This window comes from Quercus lobata, chromosome 4 (genome assembly GCF_001633185.2).
Source record: "Quercus lobata isolate SW786 chromosome 4, ValleyOak3.0 Primary Assembly, whole genome shotgun sequence".
Classification (NCBI taxonomy): Eukaryota; Viridiplantae; Streptophyta; class Magnoliopsida; order Fagales; family Fagaceae; genus Quercus; species Quercus lobata.
In genome coordinates, this window is record NC_044907.1 from 35398564 (window position 1) to 35424488 (window position 25925).

The 25925-nt window shown below is 33.3% G+C and overlaps 2 protein-coding genes and 1 pseudogene across 5 annotated transcripts; all 3 read right to left on the minus strand.

The window, feature by feature from the left end:
• Nucleotides 1-3671: 3671 nt before the first annotated feature.
• On the minus strand, nucleotides 3672-8039 carry LOC115986573 (anamorsin homolog). Of its 4 annotated transcripts, none has more exons than XM_031109712.1 (4): nucleotides 7808-7939; nucleotides 6505-6671; nucleotides 6336-6431; nucleotides 3672-3788 (listed from the first exon to the last, which is right to left on the minus strand). In XM_031109712.1, the coding sequence occupies exons 1-4, from the start codon at nucleotides 7836-7838 to the stop codon at nucleotides 3687-3689; spliced, it is 396 nt and encodes a 131-aa protein (XP_030965572.1). In that variant the 5' UTR covers nucleotides 7839-7939; the 3' UTR covers nucleotides 3672-3686. The 4 variants fall into 4 exon arrangements, 3 of the variants coding, with proteins under 3 accessions (XP_030965572.1, XP_030965574.1, XP_030965573.1); XM_031109714.1 differs by lacking the exon at nucleotides 3672-3788 and adding an exon at nucleotides 5665-6009 and having other exon boundaries at nucleotides 7808-7938; XM_031109713.1 differs by lacking the exon at nucleotides 3672-3788 and adding an exon at nucleotides 5665-6012 and having other exon boundaries at nucleotides 7808-7938.
• A 6958-nt stretch (nucleotides 8040-14997) lies between these two features.
• On the minus strand, nucleotides 14998-21256 carry LOC115986567 (annotated as a pseudogene).
• Nucleotides 21257-22125: 869 nt separating this feature from the next.
• Nucleotides 22126-25629, minus strand: LOC115986559 (putative receptor-like protein kinase At3g47110). Its single transcript, XM_031109688.1, has 2 exons — nucleotides 22787-25629; nucleotides 22126-22610 (listed from the first exon to the last, which is right to left on the minus strand). The coding sequence occupies exons 1-2, from the start codon at nucleotides 25467-25469 to the stop codon at nucleotides 22234-22236; spliced, it is 3060 nt and encodes a 1019-aa protein (XP_030965548.1). The 5' UTR covers nucleotides 25470-25629; the 3' UTR covers nucleotides 22126-22233.
• Between the last annotated feature and the right edge of the window lie 296 nt (nucleotides 25630-25925).

The following is a 25925-nucleotide window of genomic DNA, read 5'->3' on the forward strand; positions in this document are numbered from 1 at the left end:
AAATTGACCTAGTGAAATTATGTCTCTCCTTAGATCATCTTGACTCTTTTAGGCAGTAGCTTCAGGTGTACTGTCAAGTAGTATCTACATGCCAATTACCTAACCCAGGGATCCCAATTTTCAGGGTGTAGGTGGTAACAATTGTTATACTTGAATTTGTACTAATCAAAAATAAAATTTATATACTTCAATTTGTCTTGAACCCTGTTAGGACCTGGCTTTGTTATTGAAAAATTATTGAACTCCAAAGTTTTAGGTTGGAGTGGGGTACAGTAGTGTGCATGTTGCCATGTTGAAATTTTAGGTTGCAACCCTTTGCAGGATCTTCAACAACCTAGTTATGTTGACAAAATTCACATCTCTAAGCATCCTTGTCCACTATTTACTCTGCTTCACTCTTAACAAGTCTATTTAAAAAAAATAAATAAATAAATTTTGTTTGTCATAGGTTAAAAACCGAGTTCATTACCACCATGCAGCAGCGTGGTGTAGCCATTATCAAAGCTCGAAAAGCATCAAGTGCATTTTCTGTTGCAATGGCTGCTTGTGATCATATACATGATTGGGTTTTCGGGACTCCCAAGGTTGATTCTCTTTCACCTCAAATAGCATTTGATCATGCTGACCTTAATTATTTTCCTTTTAGATTCTCTCTTCTTCTTCTTTTATTTTTTTTATATTTTTTATTATTATTTTTTTAATTACCATCTTTTGTACTTCTTCCTTTGGCTTTGTCATTCAGGGAACATGGGTTTCCATGGGAGTGTATTCTGATGGTTCTTATGGGATTCCACTTGACCTTATTTACTCTTTTCTTGTTGAATGTGAGAAAGGGAAATGGTCAATTGTGCAGGGGTAAGTTCTATGGCTTCTATATGTTGTAAATGTAACATCTTCTTTCCTTGAGAGTTGAACTTACTTCAAATGTTTTAGAAACAACAAATCACTGTAACCTGCATGGAGGAATATATGTTGTTTGTCAATTATTTCTTAGATCTAAGTAACGGTATTAACGAAGGTAGATGTTGAAGAGAGCAAGGATATATTTTTGGAATAGTATGGACTATCACAATAACATGCACAAAGCTCAGAACTCCCAGTTACTGACGAACAATCAATAACGATTAAAGAGGGCTGAGAGTAATATAATTGAGGATTCATGAATAAATGGTTATAATTATGAGAGCCTACTATAGTTTTGTGTCAGCATTTTATATTCCAAAATTTTTGTGAAATGGTCCAAATTTTATGATATTACTTGCATGATATGAGACAATTTCAGTGCACTCAACGTTTGGTACTTGTTTATGCAATGGCCGGGCTCAAGATTGATGAGTACTCGAGGGCAATGATGGATGCAACAACAAAAGAACTCACTGAGAATAGTGGTGGCTCCAGGATTTCTTTTAGGATGTTCCTCAGCAAGCATAAATTACACCATCTAATAAAAAGAAAAAAATTTATATTGACAACAACAACAATAAAAAAATACGCAAATACATAAAGTTTACAATTGCCTTGTACATAGTTTTCTTATCAAATATTTGTCCATAATTCTAGCAAAAAAGAATAAACAATAAACTATAAGTTCATTTGAAATATTAATAAAATTATTAATTATTGTTGTTTAGTTGTTTCATTAATTTGTTCATCTTTTATAAATTATAATTTGTTATATTGTTGTTTCATTAATTATAAAATTATTAATTGTTGTTTAGTCTAACATAATTTAATTTGTTTGTCTTTTATAATGTATTGGTTAATTAAATTATTAATTATTATTTATTAGTTGCTTCCCCCAATTAAAATTTTATTGTTTATTTTTTAACTCACCAATATTTTTTTTTTATACAAGATAGAATTTCTACTCTAGCCTAATCTAAGTGTATATGTGTATGAAGTTCGCTCCTGGAGACTTGAATTTCGACCCTTACCCCCCACACCCTACACGCATTTATACTTGTGAAGTGACCACCGCACCAAGGGTGCGCGGTGGTCTCACCAATATTAACTAAAAACAATCTGTTACTTAAAATTTATTGTAAAATATTGTGAAAATATTGTGGTAACATTTATCAATTGTGATTTTTTATTCTTTTTGTTATTTTTCCTTTCTTTCCTTGCATCCTTACGTTTTTTTTTTTTTTTTTTCTCTTGTTTTTTCTCCTCCACACACATATCCCCGTCCCCATCCCCTCTCCTCTCATTTTGTTTTTATATTTCTAGAACTCTTCCTCCACACAACGTGTCCTCTCTGCTTTTATTTTTCTTTCTTCATCTCTAGCTCTCTCTTTCTCATTCTTTTTCTCTCATACTCTCACCCTGTCACACACACATTAGCGGCGGAACAAAGCCAAAATTTAAAGCTATGATGTTGAAGATGGCAGTGGCAGAATTTAAAGCTTGCTTCGCCCAAGAGAAGTGTGAACAGGAAACGCTACAATGTTCTTTACTTGTAGAGAAACACTAGCAATTCTACAAAAAAAAATGGAGATGGAGAAGCAGAGTGGGTTTTTGGGGTGTTTTCCCTCTAGAATTGGCTTTAAAGAAGCCATTGGAGATTCTATTAGGTTAGGTTGTAATCACTTATATTGGGTTTTGGCTTTTTATTATTATTATTATTTATTTTTATTTTTGAGAATATGTGGGTTTGCTACCATGTTGGGTTTGCTTTACCTTGTTTTTTATTTTTATTTTTAGATTGGGTTTGTAATCTATTGATTAGGATTGATGTTGGGCTTTTTTTTCCCTGATGGGCTTGCTATGTTAATTTTTTTTTTCTTCATATTTTAGTTCAAATTTTTTTTTGGCCTTTTTTTTTTTTTTTTTTTTTTTTTAATTTGAGGGTGTTCCTAATTTTTTTTAAAGGGTAACAAATAAATTTTTTTAATTATTATATATAATTTTTTTTAGGTCAAGGTGTTCCTGGGAACACCCTGGACTGAACGTGGCGCCGCCACTGCTGAGGAAAAATCCTTGGCCAAGTCATGCCAGAGTAATAATGAAGACAACTTAATAAAAATGGAAAAAAGGAGTTCCAGTTTCCTTTGCAAGTTTATGTACAACTTTTATCTGTCACATATAAGCTTTATAAGCTTTGGAACAATGACAGAACAAGATGTGTCATTCTGATTTATCTTTTCTCATGTGTTGACAAAAGTGTAGACGAATTCACCAAGCACCTCCCCAATAATTAGGTTGTTGCCTTTTAGATATAGTTTAATGTCATAGTTTAATGTCACTGATCATGAGTTTTCATTCATTTTCTAATTAGTCATTTAAAGTTTATATTAATTATTTTGAAAGTCCTATAAAACTACTATATTACATGTAATGCATATGTACGGTAGTTAATAGTAAAATAGAAACATTTGCTTTTGGGAGTAATTACGCTCTCTTCCCTTGTAGTTTGGGGAAACCACAATCCATCCCAAACTTGAAGGGAAAAAACAATCAACCCAACATCTATTTGACCAAGTACAGTTAACCTTAAATATTTTGTTTATAGGAAATGTCATTCATTGCCTTAATTCCCATAAAAGGCTGAAGCTAAGATGTGGGTGTGTTTTCTCAATCAAACATCATAAAAACAAAGACCCAGATAACAAATCTTTCAATTGAGCCAATATTTACACATTGGGTGACAACCCAATAGCCAAAAAGACATACACAGAGGAACAAAAGTATCATCCAGTGAGAACACATACCATTGCAGTAGTAAGACAATTGAGCACAGAGGGCCTATTCAGAATCGCTGTTCTGGACCATGCTTTGCCCTCAACCAATACCTGCAGAGAGAGACAGTGAGTAGACAAAAGGGTAATCTTGAAACTGACTTGGTTGTCAAGTTCATTGGTAATAGCAGGGTTTGGAAGAGAACAGAGGGTTCTTGTGTGGTATTGGTTGAGGAAACGAGGACTTTGAAGACACGTAATTAGTCCTTTACTTTTAATTAGTGCCTAAAACAGGTGGGTAAAAATTGAGATCATCGAAATCCTATAAAAAAAATTGAGATAAAAAATGTAATTAACAGTTATATATAATAATAATATATTAATAAGTTAAGGGAGATAAATAAAATTTTTCATCATTTTTAAAGTGATATCTTGTGATTAGTGCATACTGCATACTAATAGTAATGCTAATGACAGATATTTGTTCAATTAACAACTTAAATTGTGAAAAAAAAAGTTATTAAGTCACAATCTATTTTGCAGAAATTAGCAATATATATTAATTAGTAAATATTGTTACGCAATAAATTTTTCGATCTTTTTTTCATAATTGCTATTGAAGTGACAGATTGTGAATTAGTGTACATTAAAAATGATGCCAATAATAGTCCCAACAATGAAAGTAGGGACGAACCCAAGATTTCAAGTTAGGGGGGGCCAGAGATAAGCGCAAAAAAGAAAAAAAATTTAAATGCGCATCCATATATTATTAACAAACTATCAACCAATACAAATACACAAAATCATTGTTTCTTAATATATTAAGATGCAAACATATATCAATAAAAATAAAAGACACAAAACACTATTGTTTCTTAATACATTTTCTATGAAAATGGAACTCAACACTATGAACTTATTATGCACTACCAACAAGCACTTTTCCCTACTTTATCATTTTTATTTCTTGAAAGTTGAATCAATGTTCCTCTTTCTGTTTCTCAAAAAAAAAAAAAAAAAATGTTCCTCTTTCTATTACTTGTCTTTATTATTGCCCGTTTCAGGTTGTTTCGGGATTCTTAAAATATATATATATATATATATATATAAAGTAATTGTTACTTTTATATAAAATAATGAATTTAATTTAATTTTCTTTAGAAATCTTAAATAAGGTGGGATTAAAAAAATATTTATTTATAATCTTTTATTCTTATTCACATTTTATATAAGATTTCTAACTAAGAATTTACTTATGGCAATCTTGTAAATAAAGAAGAATATAGGATTATTTTTTAAGTAGGAAGTTTCCTTAATCTCTTCGCTGCTCAGCACGTGTTTTACTTTTACCATTAGATCTCTTTTTTCTATTTTCACAACCAAATTTCTTCCTCACAATCTCTCACCAAGGAAGCAATGCCAGGATCTCAAATAAATTCTTTACTCAAATATTCTTCACACTTTTAGTCTTCATCATTTACGAGGTTTCTCCTTCATGGGAGTTAAATTCAAAATTGACCACAATTGTTAATAAGTGAAATTTATGGAATTTGTTGCTTTGTATTTTCTATAAACATGTTAAAATCATCATCCAATTTTTCATGATTTTTTGTCTCAATTTTTGTTAAATATTATCTACAAAAAAGTATTTTAATTATTTTTCTCCAAATTTATCCTTAACTTTATTTGAAAATCCTATTTTCTATTCAGTTTATAACTTCCTGCACTACGTTCTGTGATGTGATTCTTAATGAAACTATTTAAATCTGTGGTTTTCTTTGAAGATGAGTTTAACTGCCATTTCTAATTTCTGTAGATAATCTAAAGAAATCCTAAAAATTGTAACTGTTTTGTTGTTGAAATAATCAATGTATTATCTTATACATTGTAGTCTTTTTGAAATAGTTGAAAAAAAAAAAAAAAAAGCTTGATTTATATCAAGATGACTGTTGTCATTATGTAAAGGAGAAAGTGCATTTGATTTTCAATTCTATAGGTTTGGTATTCTTTCTTCTAGACATGATAATATATAGTTTGTGTATCTGTAGCTCAAAATTTTGATTTTGTTCAACAGGGCAAATAGGTTATGCCATTGCTCCAATGATTGCAAGGGGAATCATGTTGGGTCCTGATCAGCCTATGATTCTGCACTTGTTTGATATCGCACTGGCAGCTAAAGCCTTGAATGGGGTAAAAATGGAATTGCTTGATGCTGCCTTCGAAAGGTATGTCTCTTATCTTGAGAGCTAACTCTAGGTAGATAGAACTATACTCTCCCCTGAGGTTTCTTAAATTGTCATGAACATGGTTCAATAGAGGTGCATGCTACCACGGACTGCTGGTTCATATGGAAAAATGAGAAAATATAACCAAATAAATTTAGATCACAGCAATTATAGAAGAACTTCATTAGGCTTTGATTTCACTATCTATTTATTACTTTGGAAGACATTTGAAGTTTAAGCATCAAAGCAACATAAGATTTGCATATACTAGGTTCATCTTCACGGGTCAAAGAATAATAAAGTACAGTTTTCGAAACAAAGCCAAATTCCTTACCATATGATATATACATCTTAAAATCTCCAATTTTTAGAAAGCATTGAGGGGTTAGAGAACAAAATAATACCACTTTAAACAGGCTTAGAGACAGAAACTTACCCCAAAAGACTGAACTTCTGATGGAACCATTGATTTGAGAACTCCCACTTCTAAGAAACCCGCCAACAGTAACTTGCGCTCAAGAGCAGAGGTTATCTGTAAGAAAATCCAATTAAAATCTATCACTTCAAACTAATTTCATATAATCACAAAACTTCAAACTAATTACCTTATCTGTTTCTCCAACAGTAGACTGAGGATTCTTATGAACTAGGATTGTCCCACCAGGCTTCAATACTCTTAAGATTTCCTCAAACAACCGGTCAGTGGGAAATTTAACTGATCTACAGATACAAATAACAGTCTCGAAAGAGGAAGACTCCACAGGCAGCTGATCTATTGTAAGTCAAGACCATAATCAGAAGAGAAATGAGAACAGAATATTTGAATTAGAACTACTATGGAAGCATTCTTAAAAAAAAAAAAAAAAAAAAACGAGGCTTGAATTTAAAAGACCCTATAAGAAGGTCAGGTTAAAAAAAGGGCTAATAGAGTTATAAAATTATGTATCTTGTTAGTAGGGGCTTGTAAAACCAAGCTATTTATAATCTGAAAAGACTGAAATTATACAATAAATGGCATGAAGACTTCCCAAAAGGAAGAAGCATAAGAAACAGCTATAAATAATCATCATGATCCAAAATTTTCTATAATTAAATTAAGAGGAAAAGAAATAAGGAATAAAATAATTACTGGTTAAGTTTGTGAAAATAAAAGTGTTTATATATATAAGTTGCTCAATCCAAATATGGTCTTGAATTTCAAAATTATTGTTGGAAAAATAATATTCTATGCTCCCCTCTTTATCAACATCTACAAGTATGAACATGTAAACACACAGCACATCATCATCTCAATCCTTTGTTCAAAAATTCACATCCAAAGACTTCTAATACTTGATCACGTGGATGGCTCATTATAGACACATCAAAATTGTAAGAGGGAATGTGAAATGAGTCATGACAAATGGAGCATGCAATTGAAAATAGTTTTGACTGCAAACTTTGAACGGATCAAGTCATTGAAATAATCTCAGGCTTTAATACAATCAGATTGTGTGTGTGTGTGTAAGTCACTAATTAAGGAACTATCTAACATGCAATTTTAAGGAGAGCTCATAAAAAGTACCTAATTAAGGAACTATCTTTTAGCAAAGAGACAGAGCCACAAATCATACATTTACAAAAGAAGGGGAAAAAAAATGCAAACTCGTGAAATTATTCAAGGAAAAAAGAGCACTATTTCTAAGTTAGCAGATTACATTTTTACAAAAGTCGACAAGATGGTAATGACGAAAACGCTCGTATCATATCCACCACTTAATTAGTTGGAGCATGCAGTCACAATGATCATATTGATTCATGCCCCTCTAACTAAAAGGGTCTATTTAATCCAACACCTTATTCTATTTTCCATATAAACAAAGAAGCACAATCTAGATCTATAACACATAAATGTTATGAAAATCCTACCTTTTATCAAACACATGCAACAAAGCAGCATAAAAAGAACAGAATAATTGCATTAAACAGTTACAAGATTGAAGATACTCAATGTAAATTCATATTTATCAGGATAGTTGTTTTTTTTTTTTAAATAATAATAATTCTGAGAGACCTGTGGGGTTCCAATTTCTGCTTCTGCTACTGCTCTGCTGCCGCTGCCCAGGTCCTTTAGTCGCTTTTCTCTTTTGTTTTTTTTTTTTTTTTTGGGTGTCTTGCCGCGCAGTTGCGTGTTGTCAGTTGGCGTGAGTTGGGAGTGTTAAGAGGGAAAAGTGAAAAAATTTAGAGGGAAAGGGGAATTGTGTTCCGAGGGAGTGTTAGAGGGAAAAGTGAAAAAAAAAAAAAAATTGGGGGAAAGGGGAATTGATGGAAATGTGGCGCTAAGGTTTAAAGTTTTATAAGAATTTTTTTTTTGTTAATTTAAATTTTAGAATATATGTAGCAGCATGTGGTTTGAAGTTTATGAGGTTTAAAGTTTATACAATTAGTATAATTTTTTATAATAAACAAGAATAAATAGGAGTATTTATATGGAATACATAGGTTAATTAATGAAATAAATTAGATATAATTCATAAATTGAATAGCTCAAGTGAAGTCTATTAAATCAGAAAAATTTGAAGTTTCAGTAGCCAAAGACTTGGGCCAACATCGAGATGGACAGGTCTTTGGGTGGAGGATTTTTCTCCCTTGGCTGGAGGATTCCAAAATAGACTTTGGGTTGCCTAATTGAAAGCAAGCTGGTGGAATTGATAGGTGTCTAATGACTCTAATCTTATCAAGATGTTTTGTAGGAAATCTGTAGCAAACCAATACGTGAATTATGGATAACAAGGATAGGTAATCTTATACAAATCCGGCCCTCTGCCATAAGTCCTTTCCTTTCGTCCTTATGATGGATATATGTGTGGAGCCTAATTTATTGTGTTGCTTTATCCCAGCGGTCATAGAAAACGGAATTAAAGAATACCATTTTTTTTTTATACAAATAATACAATAGTTGACAGTTGACTTAAGGCTTGTGTAAACAAATATGATTATTTCTCTCATTGTGATAGCATTAAGTAAACCCTAGTATTAGTCAATAAATAAAATAATATTTTTTTATCCAAAAAAAAAAAAAAATGCTACGTATACAATATTTTTCACAATAAATTTTAAGTATCAGGCTGTTGCTGGTTGTTATTACTGAGTGAAAAAGTAATTTTAGTGGTAGGTTCAAATTAGAACTACTAACAACTTAACATGTAAGATTTGTTGTGAATGTAGCACTTCTAAAAAAAATAAGAGCAATACATCAAAAAATTTCACAACATTTTTCAATAGTTGAGTTGGTAAACTTTTACTAGTTCTTATTTAGGTTCACCACTAATATCATATTTTTACTTACCACTATCAATTTGTCATATTAACTGGTGTGAAAAGTTTTGTCAAATTTTTTGTATCTATAGACTTTCTTAAAAAAAAAAACATTTACATGATTAATTAGTAATTTTGCTTCTAAAATGAGAGAATAGAATTTAAGTAATATTTATTTTTTTTTAAAAATTTATATTCAAATATATAAAATACTTCAATTAATTAAGTAACAAGGATGCATTACTTTAACCATCATTGCACAAAGTTCATAAGACGTTCCGAATACTCGTGTCACATTCTCATATGCTACTTATGAGAATTTAGGAAGAGAATTATGAATTTTATCTCTCACTGCTGATGACGCGTGGATCTTCTTTAGGTAATTAAGCAATAGATGAGAACTAAGAATAGGGTTGCTCATATGTGTATTTAAAATTGTTGGGTAGATTGAAATTCAATGTTGGGGTGTAAAGGATTTGGCATAAAGATAAGAGAAAGAGAATGAGTATGTTTTGGAATTTCGTTGATTTGGTAGATTTAATTTAATGCTATGAATCATTTTAAATTTTTTGCAAAACTTGTGATAATAGTCCAAGAAACTCTGTAATTCAATAGATGAAGATAATGATTGGGGGGGGGGGAGGTGGTGTTGAAGTATGAAAACAAAAATTCATGAAATTCACTAAACAGTTAAAATTTCAATAATCCTTATCAGATTTTTGTTTTGTTTTTGAAAGGTTAAAAAAATGGGCTTCTTGTTAGATTTATTGTTGTCATTTGGGCTAGTTTTGTTCTTGTTTGAGTTACCTTTTGTTCTTATTTGGGCTATTTCAATTTTTAAGGTTTAAGGGGCCGAAAATTATGTTTCAAGGGGCTAAGTTTAATTTTACATAACAAATTTTAAGTGGTAGGTTATTACTGGTTATTATTGTTAGGCAAAAAAGTAATCTCAGCGATAGGTTCAAATTTGAACCAAAAACAACTAACCACCTATGATTTGTTGTGAAAATGTTGTGGACGTAGTACTTCTATTAATTATATAATATATACACATTTTATTATTTTTTAAAACCTTAGGCCGGCCCCATTTTGGGCCAGTACGTGGCTATGGCCCTGACTAAATGAATACAATAACAAGGAATTTCGAGAAGAGATCCAAAAGGACAATCAAAGCCTTAAACATTTGGAAGGAAACAGTTTTTGTGGGTGAATTTGTGTATTTTTAATGAATGGCCGATTTTATATCAGAAAAACCATATATACTATGAGTTGCACAACAAAGGAGCCAAACAAAAGCAAGCAGCATACATGCTGCTGTGTTGAGCACTCTTAGAGACTAGCTTTTGTCATTCGCTCATGAATTAGAAAAAGGGAATTTTAGCCGACCACACAACATCACAGCAAAATGAAAGCACGAAGATCAGAAGAAAAATGACAAGTCGTATTACTGTGTTTCATTGACTACGACATGTCAACTATTCTGTGTTTTTTGTTTTTCATAACAATTGATTATAAAGCTACAAGTCGTGTATAGTCACAGTTGTAATTTCCTGTGCTCCGTTTGTTATGTTAATGGCCACGTGTTATTACTTGATTGGTTAGGAAGGTAAGTAAAGTTAGTTATCAGTTAAAATTCTGTTATCTCAGTAACCATCAACGACTCCTGGCTGTTAGCCTGTTAGTTACAAAACAGAGTGGCTTTGTACAATTTAATTAATCAAAATATATACACAATAATTCATTCATTCTCCAACAAACCTTTAGGCTTAGTTTTTAATAAAGGAAGCAAATATCAAGAACCATATGATTACAAGAAAAAATTTGTACAAGCCACAGAAAAGAAAAACAAAAAAATTATGTACAAGAAGAAAGAGAATATCAAGATTCCTTGGAATATCTAGATTTTGATGTTGATTTTTTATTTTTTTGGTTTTTATAAAAAAATAGTGAATTCTTTGGAAAAAAAGGGGCAAACCTCTGGTACACAGGGGGGTATACATATTCAACCAATCAAACAAGGACCTAAGAAATTGGATTTTTTATTGAAGCAATTAAGCCTCTATATTATCGAACATCCTAGAATTACACTCATCCAAGAACACCACACCAAACATATTAGGATAGAATTCCATACAACAGAACTGTGATGAACCTTAAAGCTCCATCTCCATCAAGCTAACAAATCATTCAGTGAGTTTAGCATGAATCAAGAGACTCCAAATAAAGCAGAAACGAGAGACCAAAGCTCCCTAGAAATAGTGCAATGCAGAAAGAGTTGATTGATTGACTCCCCAGCCCCTTTGCACACAGCACTAATTAGCAATGATATTCTTGCACTTGCGAAGAATTTTTCCGTGAGCCACAGTCCAAGCAAAAAAAAGCTACCTCCTAAGGAACCTTGGTCCTCAAAATTGCATGCCATGAAAATCTGTTCTTGTTTCCTGTTGAATATCAAAAAATTTGTCTTAAACGAATAGAGGAAATAGTTTATGTGATTGGTTCTTAGATTTCAAAATAAACAATAATGTCTTGGCCTTTTCTCAGACATCTGGTCTGTCTTTCTCTGTAGCACATGGATGTTATATACCGTGCTTTATAAGTCTGGCATCAAGTAATCATGTATTCCACTGATCAAAAAAAAAAAAAAAAAGTAATAATGTAATTCCAGTTACTTTCCAGCTATCTTTTCACTAAAAGTTCTGCACTAACTTCGTTCATGACATTTTTATGAATTCCTATGAGTCAACTACATAAATTTTTTCTGCTGCTATGTTTCTAATTCCTATCTCACATCCTATTAACTGTAATCAATGTTTAATTTTTGCATGGAATGGTAGCATCTGATCAGTCCACAAAACCTATTATTTCCTACTAACATCCATATTGATGACTAAAGCTGATGATTTGATTTTAGAGCAATGAGAACTTTGCTAATATGCTGATTTATTTGAGGAATTTCCAAATTCAAAACATTGGATTGTTATGCTAGCAAAAAACTAGTGCAAATCAGTCTGCCATCATGCCAAATTGTCAATGTTTATTATGCTGTTGAATTCTTTGGTTTCAGTAGTCATATATTTCTCAGAACTCCTTATCAAAAAATAAAAGATGTTTCTCAGAAGTCATTTTGTTGTCTTCCCAGGTCCCTCTGAACAACATTTTTGGGTACTCAACGTCTCTTCGTTCAATGACACAGATAAAGCAGAACACTGTATTGTAAATGAAAATTTTTGCTTTACTCGTTTCCCAGTTGAATTGTCTAGAATTGTCTTGTTGACCTCTTTGTCCCTATCCATGCAGGGAAAGGGTGAATTTACAATGGAATCCAAAGAGCATTCAGCTGTTTCTAATGACGTTCAGACGCAATTAGTTAATACTTACAAGGGCACAAAACCAGCTGAGTAGTTGGGAATTTCAATTGAAGCATTTGCCCTTATATTAATTGATAGGCTAAATTTGCCTTGTTATAGTGATTTTCTAATTTTTTTAATCAACTTTACAAGGTTATTGTGATAAATTTGATCCTGTGGAGATCAATAAATTTTGAAAAGCAGAAATAAATTTAGGTGCCATTTTTTTTTTGATCCTGTGTAATACAATAATAATACTACTCGACTTTCTAGTCAGACGAGCATGTATCATAATTCTTGACAGTGTATTGTTTCATAATCTAATATTTATCTTCATAGAGAGCAATACAATGTTTGTCCTGACTTTCTTGATGTTTTTTCCTTCAATTTTACACATTAATCACCACAGATCTAGGCCTGTGCCATACATGTATTTTCACATACATGAAAAGCTATAAATTCTGATTGTATTGGAATTCTACTTACAGGATAGCATATATATTTTATAGTGAAGCTGCTTCTGTTTGTCAATTTGTTTTGAGAATCATGCTGATTTGGGGATTTTTTTTTTTTGGTATGTACTACTTTGGACTATTCTGAAGTGTGTGGGTTATTTGTGGTGTGCGATAAGAAAAGATACCAATATTTGAGTTGTATTTTCTCCATGGAAGTGATGCTTGCATGGTCAAATGACCCAATTTATATTTCCTTTTCTCCGTCAAAATTGTGTGTTTTCTTCAGCATTTATGTGCATATTGGAGCCTTATTGCCCAAGGTCCTAAACAACACTCTTTTGTAGTGCTTCATAGCTGCCATTATTTTTATAAAAATTCTTACAGATGACTGTACATAATAATATCCGTGAAGAGGTAAAGTATTCGGTCATGTAATAGTGGCAGATGATTGTACAAGTAAAATTGGATTAAATTCCTAATGCTTATAGGAGTGTGCATCTAACCACCGAGCCAATTCAACTCAACCCAACACCTGAGATTTGTTTTTGTTTTCATGGGTTGATAAGTTGGGTTGGGTTTGGCCCGTTTGAGTTAATAACTTTTTCAACTCATCTAAACCTAACCCAATAAATTAGTACTAAACACCCCCCCCCCCCCCCCAAAAAAAAATAGTTCAATAAAATTAACCCAATTAGTGGCTAAATTATTAAACCCAATAAATTAATATTATAATTCATATAATATACCTAATTATATTTTGATTTTTTTAGTTTGATTTATTTTGGTATTTTGAGAATTAGTTTTGATATATTTGGAATATAATTTAGGTCTATTATGTGAATTATAATAATTTATTGGGAAAAAAAATTCTTAAATAGTTCTAATAAAAGTTCAAATTTTTTATAAGACATGAAACATGTAAGCATATGTCCACTAATCCAACCTAACTCATGTAAGTTTGGTTTGGGTTGGTTTCTACATGTCCAATGAGTTGGGTTGGGTTGAGAATTTATCAACTCGACGTTGGGTTAAAAAAACTCTCCAACTTGACCCATACACACTCTTGTTATAACTTATCCAATCAAGGAATCCTTTTGGATCAGCTTCTTTTCTATTTGTAAGGCCAACATGGGCATGATTCGAGCACAACTTGAAAGTAAAGAAACGAGACACCAATCTATTAACTGGAGGAAGGTTAATAGTTATCTTTTTGAGTAACTTAAGGAAGAAACCACCCAAGCAGCATAAAAATTTAATTATTGAAAAAGAAAAATGTTACCAAATGTTCTCTGTTCTCTGATTTAAGAAGCTAAATTTTTTAGTAACAAGTAGCTCTGCACTATATAGTACTTTTGGTCATTCAGTTTCTGATATTACTTCCCCACCAAACTTGACATTTTCCTTAGACGTTTTCCAAGGAAATATGTAAAATTTCATAGCGGATTCTTCGATGATTCATGGAGATGCATATGAAATATGTGGGGGTAAGAATTCTATCTAATGTACTAGAGCACTGGATGGGATAACTCTTAACAAAAAGAATGGCATTTTTATATAGTAAAAGAGATGCAAGAATACAAGAACTAAGGAATTCGGTTCACAGGTGTCCTTGGTGTCATGATGGACAATACATATAAAAGAAATTAGATACATGAATTATTACATCAGCTTGCCCAATAGAGTAATTTTTATTTTTTGTTCATGTGACATGAACTCTATGGAAATGAATTAATAAAATTCTTAGGAAAGAAACTGAATTTTTTTTTTTTTTTTTGTTCTTTGACTGGCTGAACTCAGGCTTCAAGTCCTGGCAGCTAAGAGGGCCATGCCACTTGAGTTTCAATCTGAATAATAAAGAAAGATAAGCAAAACAAATTCAATTTGTGTTACACATTTACAAATTGAAATCCCATATTTCTTGTGTCTTTTATTATATTAAAAAAACTAAATACTACTTTAGCCACTGACTTTGGCGCTAACCAAACAGCAAGACTGATTTTTTTTTTTTTTTTAATTTCCCCATCCCTAGTAATCCACTATTACTTCAAGAAATCTTCAACACTGCGGAATTCAATCTAGTCCCTGTTCAATGAGGTACATTCTTCTGTCACAAAAAAGATCCATGACAACAAACCCAAAATTACCAGTCTTAAAGCTAGAAACATACTCTGATTAGAGTCTCTTGTGTAATTGTGATGTTCTTTGTAGGCCACATCCACTAGTCCAAACAAAATCTACAACTTTATTTATTTCTTTTACTTTTCTTTCATTCCAAGGTCAACAATAAGCTACAAAATAACGGGTTAGTTCTCCCCTTTGTATTGATAATTGCCAATGATGAAGGGCTACAATCCAGGCAGATTCATCCAAAATACCTTTGGCTTCTTCCATTAATTAAGTAAAACTGTTGCAATTTGATTAACTATGTGAATGCTTCTTGCAGTTCTGTGGGTAGCTTCAGATCAGGCTCAGATTTGTTGAGTGGTGAAAAATAGTGCTCTACCATGTCTTTGGACACTTGTTCCAAGCTCAGAGGATTCCACTGCAAATAAAACATGACAATTCAACAATTTAAATGTAATCAATGGACAATTATCTACTAATAATAAAAGTAGATTAGCAATATTGCCATTGACAAATCTGATTATCAATGATAGAACCCCAGTCTTCCACAGTACCTTCCCCTCTTACATCAACTTGCTTTTTTTTTTTTTTTTTTTTTTTTTTTTTAAAAGAATTTTATATTGGATTCTTAAATGCAATATTTGCAATATTGCTACCCCACTTGTCCAAAAGGATGATAACATAAGTTGATGATACCTTTGGTGCCAGGTCCTTGTCTACCATTTGTGCCCGAACACCCTTTAGAAAAAGTACAGAAAAAAAGTAATGAACTAGGATCATGAGGGTTTGTTTTATTAAGAAGATAATCAGGAGAATGTATACCTCACAAAAATCTCTGGAAACCTGATTAGATATCCCTTGCAGTGACATTCAGTACTCATGTATCAAGCACTGATCAAGGGTCTGAAATCTACCTTCTCATATCTGAGCCAGTATGGTGGTTAGGTCGTAATGCAATAGTTTCTTAAAGGGGAAGGAGGAGGGGACAAGGGAAAAAAGGCCCAGTTTTGAGTATCAAGGACTCACAGATTTCAAAGAAACCTTCAAGCCTAATGGTGAAGCTTCCTTAAGTCTCCTTAGGGTGGAAATGCACCATGCATCATTTGTTTTACTTGTCTCACTCTCCTGATAGAATTGTTTAATTTAAAAACGCAATCACACCTCACAAGGTTCATCCAGAAAAGTATAGGGAGTAACAATTTAGAGAAATACCCACATATTTTGTTTCATTTTATAACCATAAAGTTGGCAATACTAGTATGCAACAATCACAACTCATACAGCCCAACCTTCAGTTAGTACTTAAGAGACTAAACACACACTATATATAGATATGGTCCAAAAAGTCAAAAGGAAGAAGTAACCAATTCAAGACACACTTCCATTATTTGTATTTTTTTTTTTTTTTTTTTTTTTTTTTTTTACACATGCTTTGGGTTGGTCTTGAACTCATGACCTTAGCCTCCATCCCATTCTTAAGTTAAGAAGAGTCATTTGAGCTAGGGCTGATTAGCAATTCCATTAACTGTATGTAAAATGTATCCCTACAAAATTGCTTTCCAATCAACTGTGAGGTAGCTAAAGACATTCATCATAATGCTGTTAAGTTGTGTTTTTTAAATTCTATAAAATGATTTTGGCTATATGGCTGCTTCAATCATTCTAGCCACTTGTAAAGATCAAGATGACAGGAAGCATCTACTGGGTACCCAGATCGACTAAGTGAAAAGTGTCTCCTTGATGAGGCAAAAAGTTTTAAAAATGATACAGTTCTCCATGTAAGAGTTGGTATAGATATTATTTCATTTAATTTTCCTTTTCTCCAGAAATATGGTTTCTCATGCCTAAGATTTTCTGTTATTTTCTTTCGTACCATCAATTTTAAAAATAACAGAAAGAGATTTGAGTATGAAATCAGACAGACTGAACATTTTGTTCCATACAAAGTATCATGGAAATCTGTTATATTGTAATGGAATAATACTTAATACTTCTAAAACAAAAAGAAATATGCAAATCAACATGTTCTTAACAAGGCATCGATAATTTCTTCAACTGTGTCATGGCTGAAACATTTATCAAGTATTTCAATCCTAGACAAAATTGCATAATAAATAGATCAGCATTTTATATCTGCTACATAAATACTCACACACCTGAGGGGATAATAGACATACCTGTGAAGTACACTTATATTATCTAGATAGACAAGGTCACTATATTTTTCTAAAGAAGTTTCAATGACAGAAGGATCATCAGTATCCAATTTCCCAAGTTGTTCTTCAATTAATGCAAGCTTCTGTGGAAAAAAGGAGGCAATACAGTATTATATAAACAGGAAAGATGATTAAAACAATGAAAGGGTCCAACAATCTTAACTGAGCTATGCGCATAATGTGTAGCAAGCCCACAAAAATCATTTCTGCTCCATTAAGTTTTTCTCCTGTGAGACCCAAGTACTCCCCTGCAAAAAAGAAAAGATACAAACTATATAAGAGTTTAATTGAGAAGCAAATACAGGTGCCATCGATGATTCATCCTACTAATGGGTTTCTCATTTATCGAGTCCTAATTACATTGTCAACATTGCTTAATATGTAGAAAGGGTCAAGTTAACCCCACAAGTTGCTCGGAAAACAACATTGAATAAAGTCACCCAGCTATCCCAAGTAAACTTTAGCATTAGAATATTTGTCATTGCAACATCTACTTTCAGTATAATGGTCACATAGGAAGTGGCATCTTATGGTGCAATGAAACCAAATGCAGCTCCCCATATGTCAAGTACCAATAGCCATAACAGTGCCTCAACACAAATTTTAGACTACAGAACTTTTAAAGCAATTTGCTAGAGCTTGTTATCCAACATCCACACAACAAATTCATGACAAGAGTCCTAATGCAATTTGTATAAAGAACATTGCTAAAACAACTGCCATTGTGTACTTCTAGAGATGAGGAGCATACTTCAAAATAAAAATATTTTGCAGAGGCACTTCATTTCCACATTCACTCCATTCCTAAGAAAAAACTGAGTAATTTGATTTTAATTTTAGAGGCCTTTTAAAAAATTTCATGTTCATATATCCCTTAAATTTCTTCCAATGCAACATTACAAGAAAATCATAAAAGATTGAGGTAAATTCATATTAGGGCAGAATGTTCATCGCAAAAACAATGCTTTACATGATGTTTTTATCAGACTTATGCAAGAACCAGAAATAGTCCAAATCAACAAAACCATGTACAAGAAATTCAGTGAAAATTTTTACTACCCATGAAAAACTACAATGCACTACATGCATACCCAGGTGACCAGGTAGATGTGAGAGGAAAAATGATGCGCTAGCATTAGGGTGGAAACCAATTAGAGTTTCAGAAGTAGAAAAAACCTGTGAATTGTGAGAATAAATTATTTTTGAACCTTTCTAAGCAAATGATGTATAGCAAATAAGGAATTTGAAACAAATAAGAAATTTGACACTATTTTCCCAATCACATAAATATGCAAAAAGAATCAAACATATAGTTTCATTCCTAGATTACATGGATTGGATAGGTGTGTGTAATGTGTACAAGTGCTAAGTCCCATATCGAGTGTTTACTAGGTTGCCCTGGGCTATATATCGAACTTTAGGGGTATAGCATAGATTTGGCTAGCACATACTTGAGTCAATACAAATAGTGTTAGAGTCAACGTGGGACTTTACAATAACATAAGGAATTGAGTGGAAAGATTGTGATACTCAAATTATGTGGATTGGTTAGGTATGTGTTGTGCGGATGTGTGTTAAGCCATACATCGGGTGTTACCAAAATTAGGCTATATCGGAGATCACAAGCAACCCCAATTGTAACTTGACTAATCCTTTTAGGGAATAGCATAGATGTGGTTAGTGCTTCCTCAGGTCATGACAATATGTGTATGCTAATGAAAGTAGAAGGTCATACTCCTCAATTATCTAATAAAATTGAGCATTCAGTAATTCAGTTATAAGTCAACAAACCAAATCAAACCTAATGCACGACAAATTTAAGTTACAAAAATAAACTTCTTGTAACGATATTAAATAATTAGTCTAATCTAGAGGGTGCAAAATAATTAAAAAATTTCTTCCACAAAAGAAAGTAAGGAAACAAATTTGAAACAATAATCAAAACCCAACAACTAGATAAGAGAAGAAAAGTTTCTTTTAAAAAAATAAAGATAAGAGAAGAAAAGGACGAAAGTACATGCGAAGTTGCTACATACAGTTTTGTCAGTTGCAACCCTAAACATCCTAGGGATTGAAACTCCTGTGCCACCACCCATAGTAATTCCATTCAAAAGAGCCACCTGCATGGAGATTATTATTACACTACCACGAATATAATGGGTTCTGACTAATGTAGTTATAATAAACAGAAAGTTAATGTCCAACATTCTACCATAGGGACTTGGGGCTAATAAAAATCATCCCCACATGAAAGGGAAAAAAATAATAATAAAAAAAGAAACAGATCTGAGACTTTTGAGTAGATACCGTAGTTCCCTAAACCAGAACTCAGTGACTTCTTTAACATAAGTACAGTAGGGGAAACAACTTCAAAACTTTTCGGGAAAATTTAGGAAATCCAAGTATGCTAGTAGAAGGAAGGATAAAATAAAAATAAGTGTAAAGAAAATTGTTCAGTGCTAGAATAGGAGCCAAAGATCAATATACTAAAAAAACCAAGTATCTTTTGATAATTTCATAGTTGAGGGAGGGGTAAATTGAACCTTGGACATCTTAGTTGGAAACACTAGGAGGTGCAGGCTGAGCTACAAGACTTTTAGCCATAATAAAACCAAGTATCTCAAAGAAAAATCCCCATAAATGACCATATCAAAGCTATATTGGTGGTAATATAGCACTCCAAACATAAGGGTCCCCAATTTATTAACCACTATGCTTTAAAAAAAGAAAGAAAGAAAAGTAAAACTTACATGTGGATTCAAATATGTACCTAAAATGTATATGTAAGTATATAACGTTCTAAAAAATTCCTTACAATCCTCCATTTTCCCTGCATAGAGTTAACCAATGGTTAAAGGATGATTCTAATGAAGAAACAAGCACCAACTCCATAACAAAGATTAGCAACTTAAAGATTTGTGAAGTACTTTAGTATAAAGTTTCCTTTAGCTTTATCAATAACTGACCATCGCAAAACTTTCTGTATGCACCTCCATACTTTATTGATCCCACTCTTATACAGTAAACACTAGGAATATTTTGAAACTCTCAATTCTTGTGGAAAGATCAATCCAAGGTAGTGTAAAGAAACAAATTTTGAGATCCATGTATCTATGGGTCATTTAATACTAGTATTGTCACCTCATTTCTAATTTTTGATTTAATAAAGCTATATTTACTAATACCCTATCTTACTCTTGCTTATCCATTTTTTTTTTTTAATAATTAGATAGATGGGGGAACGGAGATTTGAACCCTCAATTTCTCTGCTGAAAACGCCAAGAAGTGCCAACCAATTGAATTATAAGACTCTTGGCTATCTTACTCTTGCTTATCCTACCCTTAAGACTTCCTCCACTTCCTCCCAAACAAAGCGACAATCAAATTTGACATCTTTTGTTTGGACATAGAAGATCCCATTACTACTAAATATTCGCTATAGTTCCAGCTTAGGTTTACTGCTAAGTGCTAACAACAGCATTCCACAATCCCATCTCATCTCCCTCTAATTAAGGCTAGCTAGCCTAGCTTTCTCTAAATCATATGCGATGAAGAAAAATAATCTATTCACAATAATAATTAACTTTTAAGTAAAATATTTTTTCCAGATAAATCTTAAAAGCAAAAGTAAGATGAGTCTATTACCTAAGTTTATCATATGATAAAGTGACACAATATCTCCACCCACACAAAATGCCCTGCCACTGCCCTTCAGAAAATGCAAAACAATGTTCAAGTTTTTAACAAGTTCTTGAGCAAAAAGTAACCCCAACTAAACTTTATCTTTCCCACTAGAAATATGACATGCAAATGAATCCAATATCTGATAACAGCATAGATGTTTTTTTACCTTCATTGCCATAAAACCAATATCTGGATTATTTTCCCAAGATGTATACAACTTTTGCAATCTAGCCCCCCTAGAAACCAAAGACAACTCATTAAAAGACAGATAAATGTTTCTAGTTGGTAATACAAAACAACTCAAACCCATATAACAAACTCAAATTATATAAATTGAGAAACTAGAAAGCAAAACAGTAAGTCTACTCATACTATGAATTTCCCAACTTTTTCCACTACTGTTGAGTTTGCAAGTTGTGATTGGTGTGAACACAATAAAATAATAAGGAAAATGTTAGAGATACAAACTATTTTACAATATTCTTTACAAACTACTAACCTGGTGAATGGTTATTGGTAAGTGAAAAAATGATATTAGTGGTGGGCTCAGATGAGAACCACTAAGAAATGGTCATATCAACAATTTATAAAAATGTTGTAAATAGTTTGTGTTTGTAACATTAATCAGTACGTAATAGTTGTCAATTAAACACCATAAAAATAATAACCCAAGTAATGTTTTCAATTGAACCAAATGGAGGGTATATAACAACACAAATACAAGATATTACACAATTGGAGTAAACCCAATTAAACATAATGATTCTCAACCAAACACCATAAAAAACAAAGACCCAGAAAACAAATCTTTAATTGAACCAATCTTACAAATTAGGTACCAACCCAATAGCGAAAAACACAAACACACACGGTATCTAGTAAAAAACACACCATTGCGGTACTAAGACAATTGAGCATAGAAGGCCTGTTTAGAATTGTTGTTCTAGACCAAGCGTTGCCCTCAACCAATACCTGCAAAGAGAGCCACAAAGAGAAAGAGAGTTAGTGTTTGGGGGGGGGGGGGTGGTTAAAGAAAGGGAATAGACAAAAGGTTATTCTTGAAAGTTGAAACTGACTTGGTCTTCAAGTTCACAGGTAATAGCAGTGTCCAGAAGATAACAGAGAGTTCTTGACTATAGAATAACTAAATAAATATAAAAACCTAATTAACTACTGTGGATACCTATTCTTGGGCTTTGCCTGTAACATTAAGCTTCCAAAGGAATTTGCCTTTTAATTGAAAGCAATTCCAGGGCTACCCTGTTCATGTCCATTCTGTTTATAGGAGATTGTGCTGAACATGCAAGTCCAATTTGAAAGACCGATATCAAGCATTCAGTTTGTCCACTTGTCCAGTCACTCCAACTTGAAACCATGTTATCATTTTCTCCTGCTTTGTTGAAAATTGAATGGTCCACAATCTCCATCACTCGTCCCGGCAATGCCAGTTTAACAAAGTTGTGAAGGTTCAGGTCATCTTTGAATAGTTTATCAGTGGGTCTTCTTCCAGTTAACGTCTCCAATAAGATAATCCCAAAGCTGTACACATCCCCATTAGTTGAAAGTTGACTACCCATTCCATACTCTGCAAAAATTTAGAGCACTTTCATACACTAAGAACAATTCTTACTCAATGCTATGAAACTAGTGATTTGGTGAAGATGTATATAAATATTCTCTATAGGGCATCCCTATTTTGATTATTGATGCATTCATTATACGTTAATACTTTTACAATTGAGTGAAATCATGATACATTACCTGGAGCAGCATATCCAACCGTTCCCTTAATCCCTGCTGAGCTTAATTGATTAAAAAATGCTTCCTTCCCAGATTTCGAAAGGAGTCTAGCCAAACCAAAATCACTTATATGAGCAATCATATCATCATCGAGAAGAATATTGCTTGGCTTTAGATCACAATGAATAATAGGGGTTTGGCAGTGATGATGAAGATAAAGCAAAGCCGAAGCCACGTCTATAGCAATGTTGATTCTTTGAAGAAGATTTAAACTTCTCAATTGCTTGAGCGCATCTTCAGGATGTAACTGCATCTCCAAGCTTCCATTTGGCATGAACTCATATACTAAAGCTTTAAAATCGTTGCCCTTAAAATCAATACTCGAACAAGCGGTCAAAATCTTAACGAGGTTTCGATGCCGGATGTTCCTCAAGGCTTCACATTCGGCAATGAAACTCTTGGAAGCTCCTTGCTTTTGAAGATTGAGTACCTTGACTGCAACATGTGTTTCATCTGGACCAAGTTTTCCTTTATAGACACCACCAAAAGTACCTGAACCAATCAAATTCTCCAAAGAGAATCCATCAGTTGCATTGTGTAATTCTTTATAAGAGATCTTTTGGTAGGAGGGTCCAAAGGTGGAAATGGAAAGGCTTTTTTTCTTTGACTTTTTCAAACAGGAAAGAGCCATCAAAGAAAAAAATGTCAAGCAGAAAGCAACTGCAATGCTTATTGCCAGTATCAATTTAAAAGCAAAATGCTTTTTGTGTTTCTTGGATCTTTGGATGGGGCATGCAGGCAAATGCAGCTCTTGGATCCCCCCACAAAGGCCAGTGTTGCCTTTGATTTCAAAGGCACTAGCATTTCTGAAGACCCCTTCTATAGGTACATCTCCCTCAAGATTGTTGAAAGACAGGTTTAAAGTTTGCAACACGGGAAAATTAACCATATAGCTTGCGATTTGGCCGGACAAGTTGTTGTGGGAAAGATCAAGATATTGAATACCTTTTAACTTACTTAGTTCGGGAATTGTTCCTTCAAAGGAGTTGCCTTGCATATAAAGTGTTTCTAAGGCCAAACACTCCCCTAGCTGGGCTGGAATCTCTTTGGAAAATTTGTTGTATGAAACGTCCAGTAAAACAAGAAGTTTCAGGTTTCCAAAATCTGGTGGTAAAGAACTGGTCAAGGAGTTATGAGACACATCAATTTGGACTAGAGGAAGGCCAAAAAGTTGCTCAGGTATGGTGCCATTTAATTTATTATGGCTAAGGATTACATCTTGCAGGTGGCTACACCTTCCAAGACTAGTGGGTATGCTCCCTTCTAAGTTGTTATTCTCCAAGTAGAGATTTAGTAATCGAGTCATGTTGCCAATGGAAGACGGGATCACCCCAGTCAATTTGTTTTTACTCAAGTGCAACCCGTTCAAGATTGTGAGCTTTCCAATTGAAGATGGAATATTCCCTGTTAACGAGTTAGATCCCAGTTTAAGTTCAGTTAGGCTAACAAGATTTGATATCCGTGTAGGTATGCTCCCACCAATAGAATTGTGATCTAGCCGAAGCCGTAATAATTGGATTGAGAGGTTTGTTATGGAGTTAGGCAGCTCACCTCCAAGCTGGTTGCCGCTAACATCCAGATACTCTAACTGGCTGCAATTGTTCAAAGAACTCAGAAAGCTCAAATCATAAACTGAATAATTTCCAAGAAGATTATAAAAAGCACCAAACCATTGAAGATTTCGTAGATTACCAAAACTCATAGGTATGGTTCCTGTGAAATTATTATAGCCAAGATCAAGTCCTTGAATGTCTGACACATTGGACAATGAAACTGGAATTGTTCCTGTAAATTGGTTTCCTCCTATCCTAAGTATCTGCAGATTTTGAAGAGCAATGCCCAAGTCGGGGTTGAGGTTACCAGTGAAGTTGTTAGAAGTCAAAGCAATGAATGTGAGCAATGATAAATTGTATAGGGAAGGTGGAAACACCCCAGAAAGATTATTTATTGATACTCTAAAATATGTCAAGCTTTTCATTTGGGCTACGGTATTTGGGATTTCTCCCTCCAAATTGTTATATGCAAACGAAAGATTTTGGAGAGAGGACAGGTTCCCCAGAGAAGGTGGGAACCTTCCACTTAGATGATTGTTGCGAAGAATTAGCATCTGCAGTTTTGACAAAAAGCCAAGTTCTGAAGGGATTCCAAGAACTAAATCGTTGTACTGGAGATCAAGATACTGTAGATTGGAACAGTGAGAAAGATTGACTGGAATTTCCCCTCCCAATATTGGATTATCACTCAGGTTCAAATTTCGAAGCTTGGTCAAGTAACCAACTTCTGAGGGAATTACACCATGGAAAGAGTTACTTGCAAGGTTGAGGGATCGAAGGAAAGAAAGATTTCCAATGTGGGGTGATATGGTGCCTACCAAGTTATTGTTTTTTAGGTCCAAACTGATGACTCTTTGGTGTTTGTTGCCACAAGTGACCCCAACCCAGTGGCAGAAATGGAAAGAGTCATTCCAAGAAGCCAGGATATTAAGAGGGCTATCTATGTGGGACTTGAATTCGAGCAGTGTAAGTTTATCAGTTTCGTTTGAAAGTGTGGTAGCTAAGGAAAATTTAGAGATGGATAAAGAGAGGAACAGAAGAAAGATGGCATGGTAGATTAGTGGTCGTGTATTCATAAGCAGATGATCCATCTTGTAGGAAGAAATTAGCTTCTTCAGAGAGAGATACTGACATAGGCAAGAACTGACCGGTGTGTGTATATATATATGTAGAGAGAAGGTGAGAGTTTGAGAGAGGTAAGGAAGGAAGGCTGAGGAAGAAGGGGAAACGGCGCAAGAGAGAATGAGATAAGACGTAGGGTTTCTAAGTATTAACTCTACAATACCAAAACGACGCCGTTTGAGCCTGATATTGATTTTAATATCAGTTCCAAAACAACGTCGTTTTGGTATTTGATTAAAAAAAAAAAATTGTAACGTTGTCGTTTTTTAAACCCTAAATATATTTTATCCCCATCCCAATCAGTTTCGTATCTCTCTCTCTCTTCCCGTTAGTCTTCAGCCTCATCTTGGGCAGAAAAAGCTGCTTGACAACCATACTCATATGACAAAATAATTAAATCACAGATAAATCCAGAATTGTCGGTA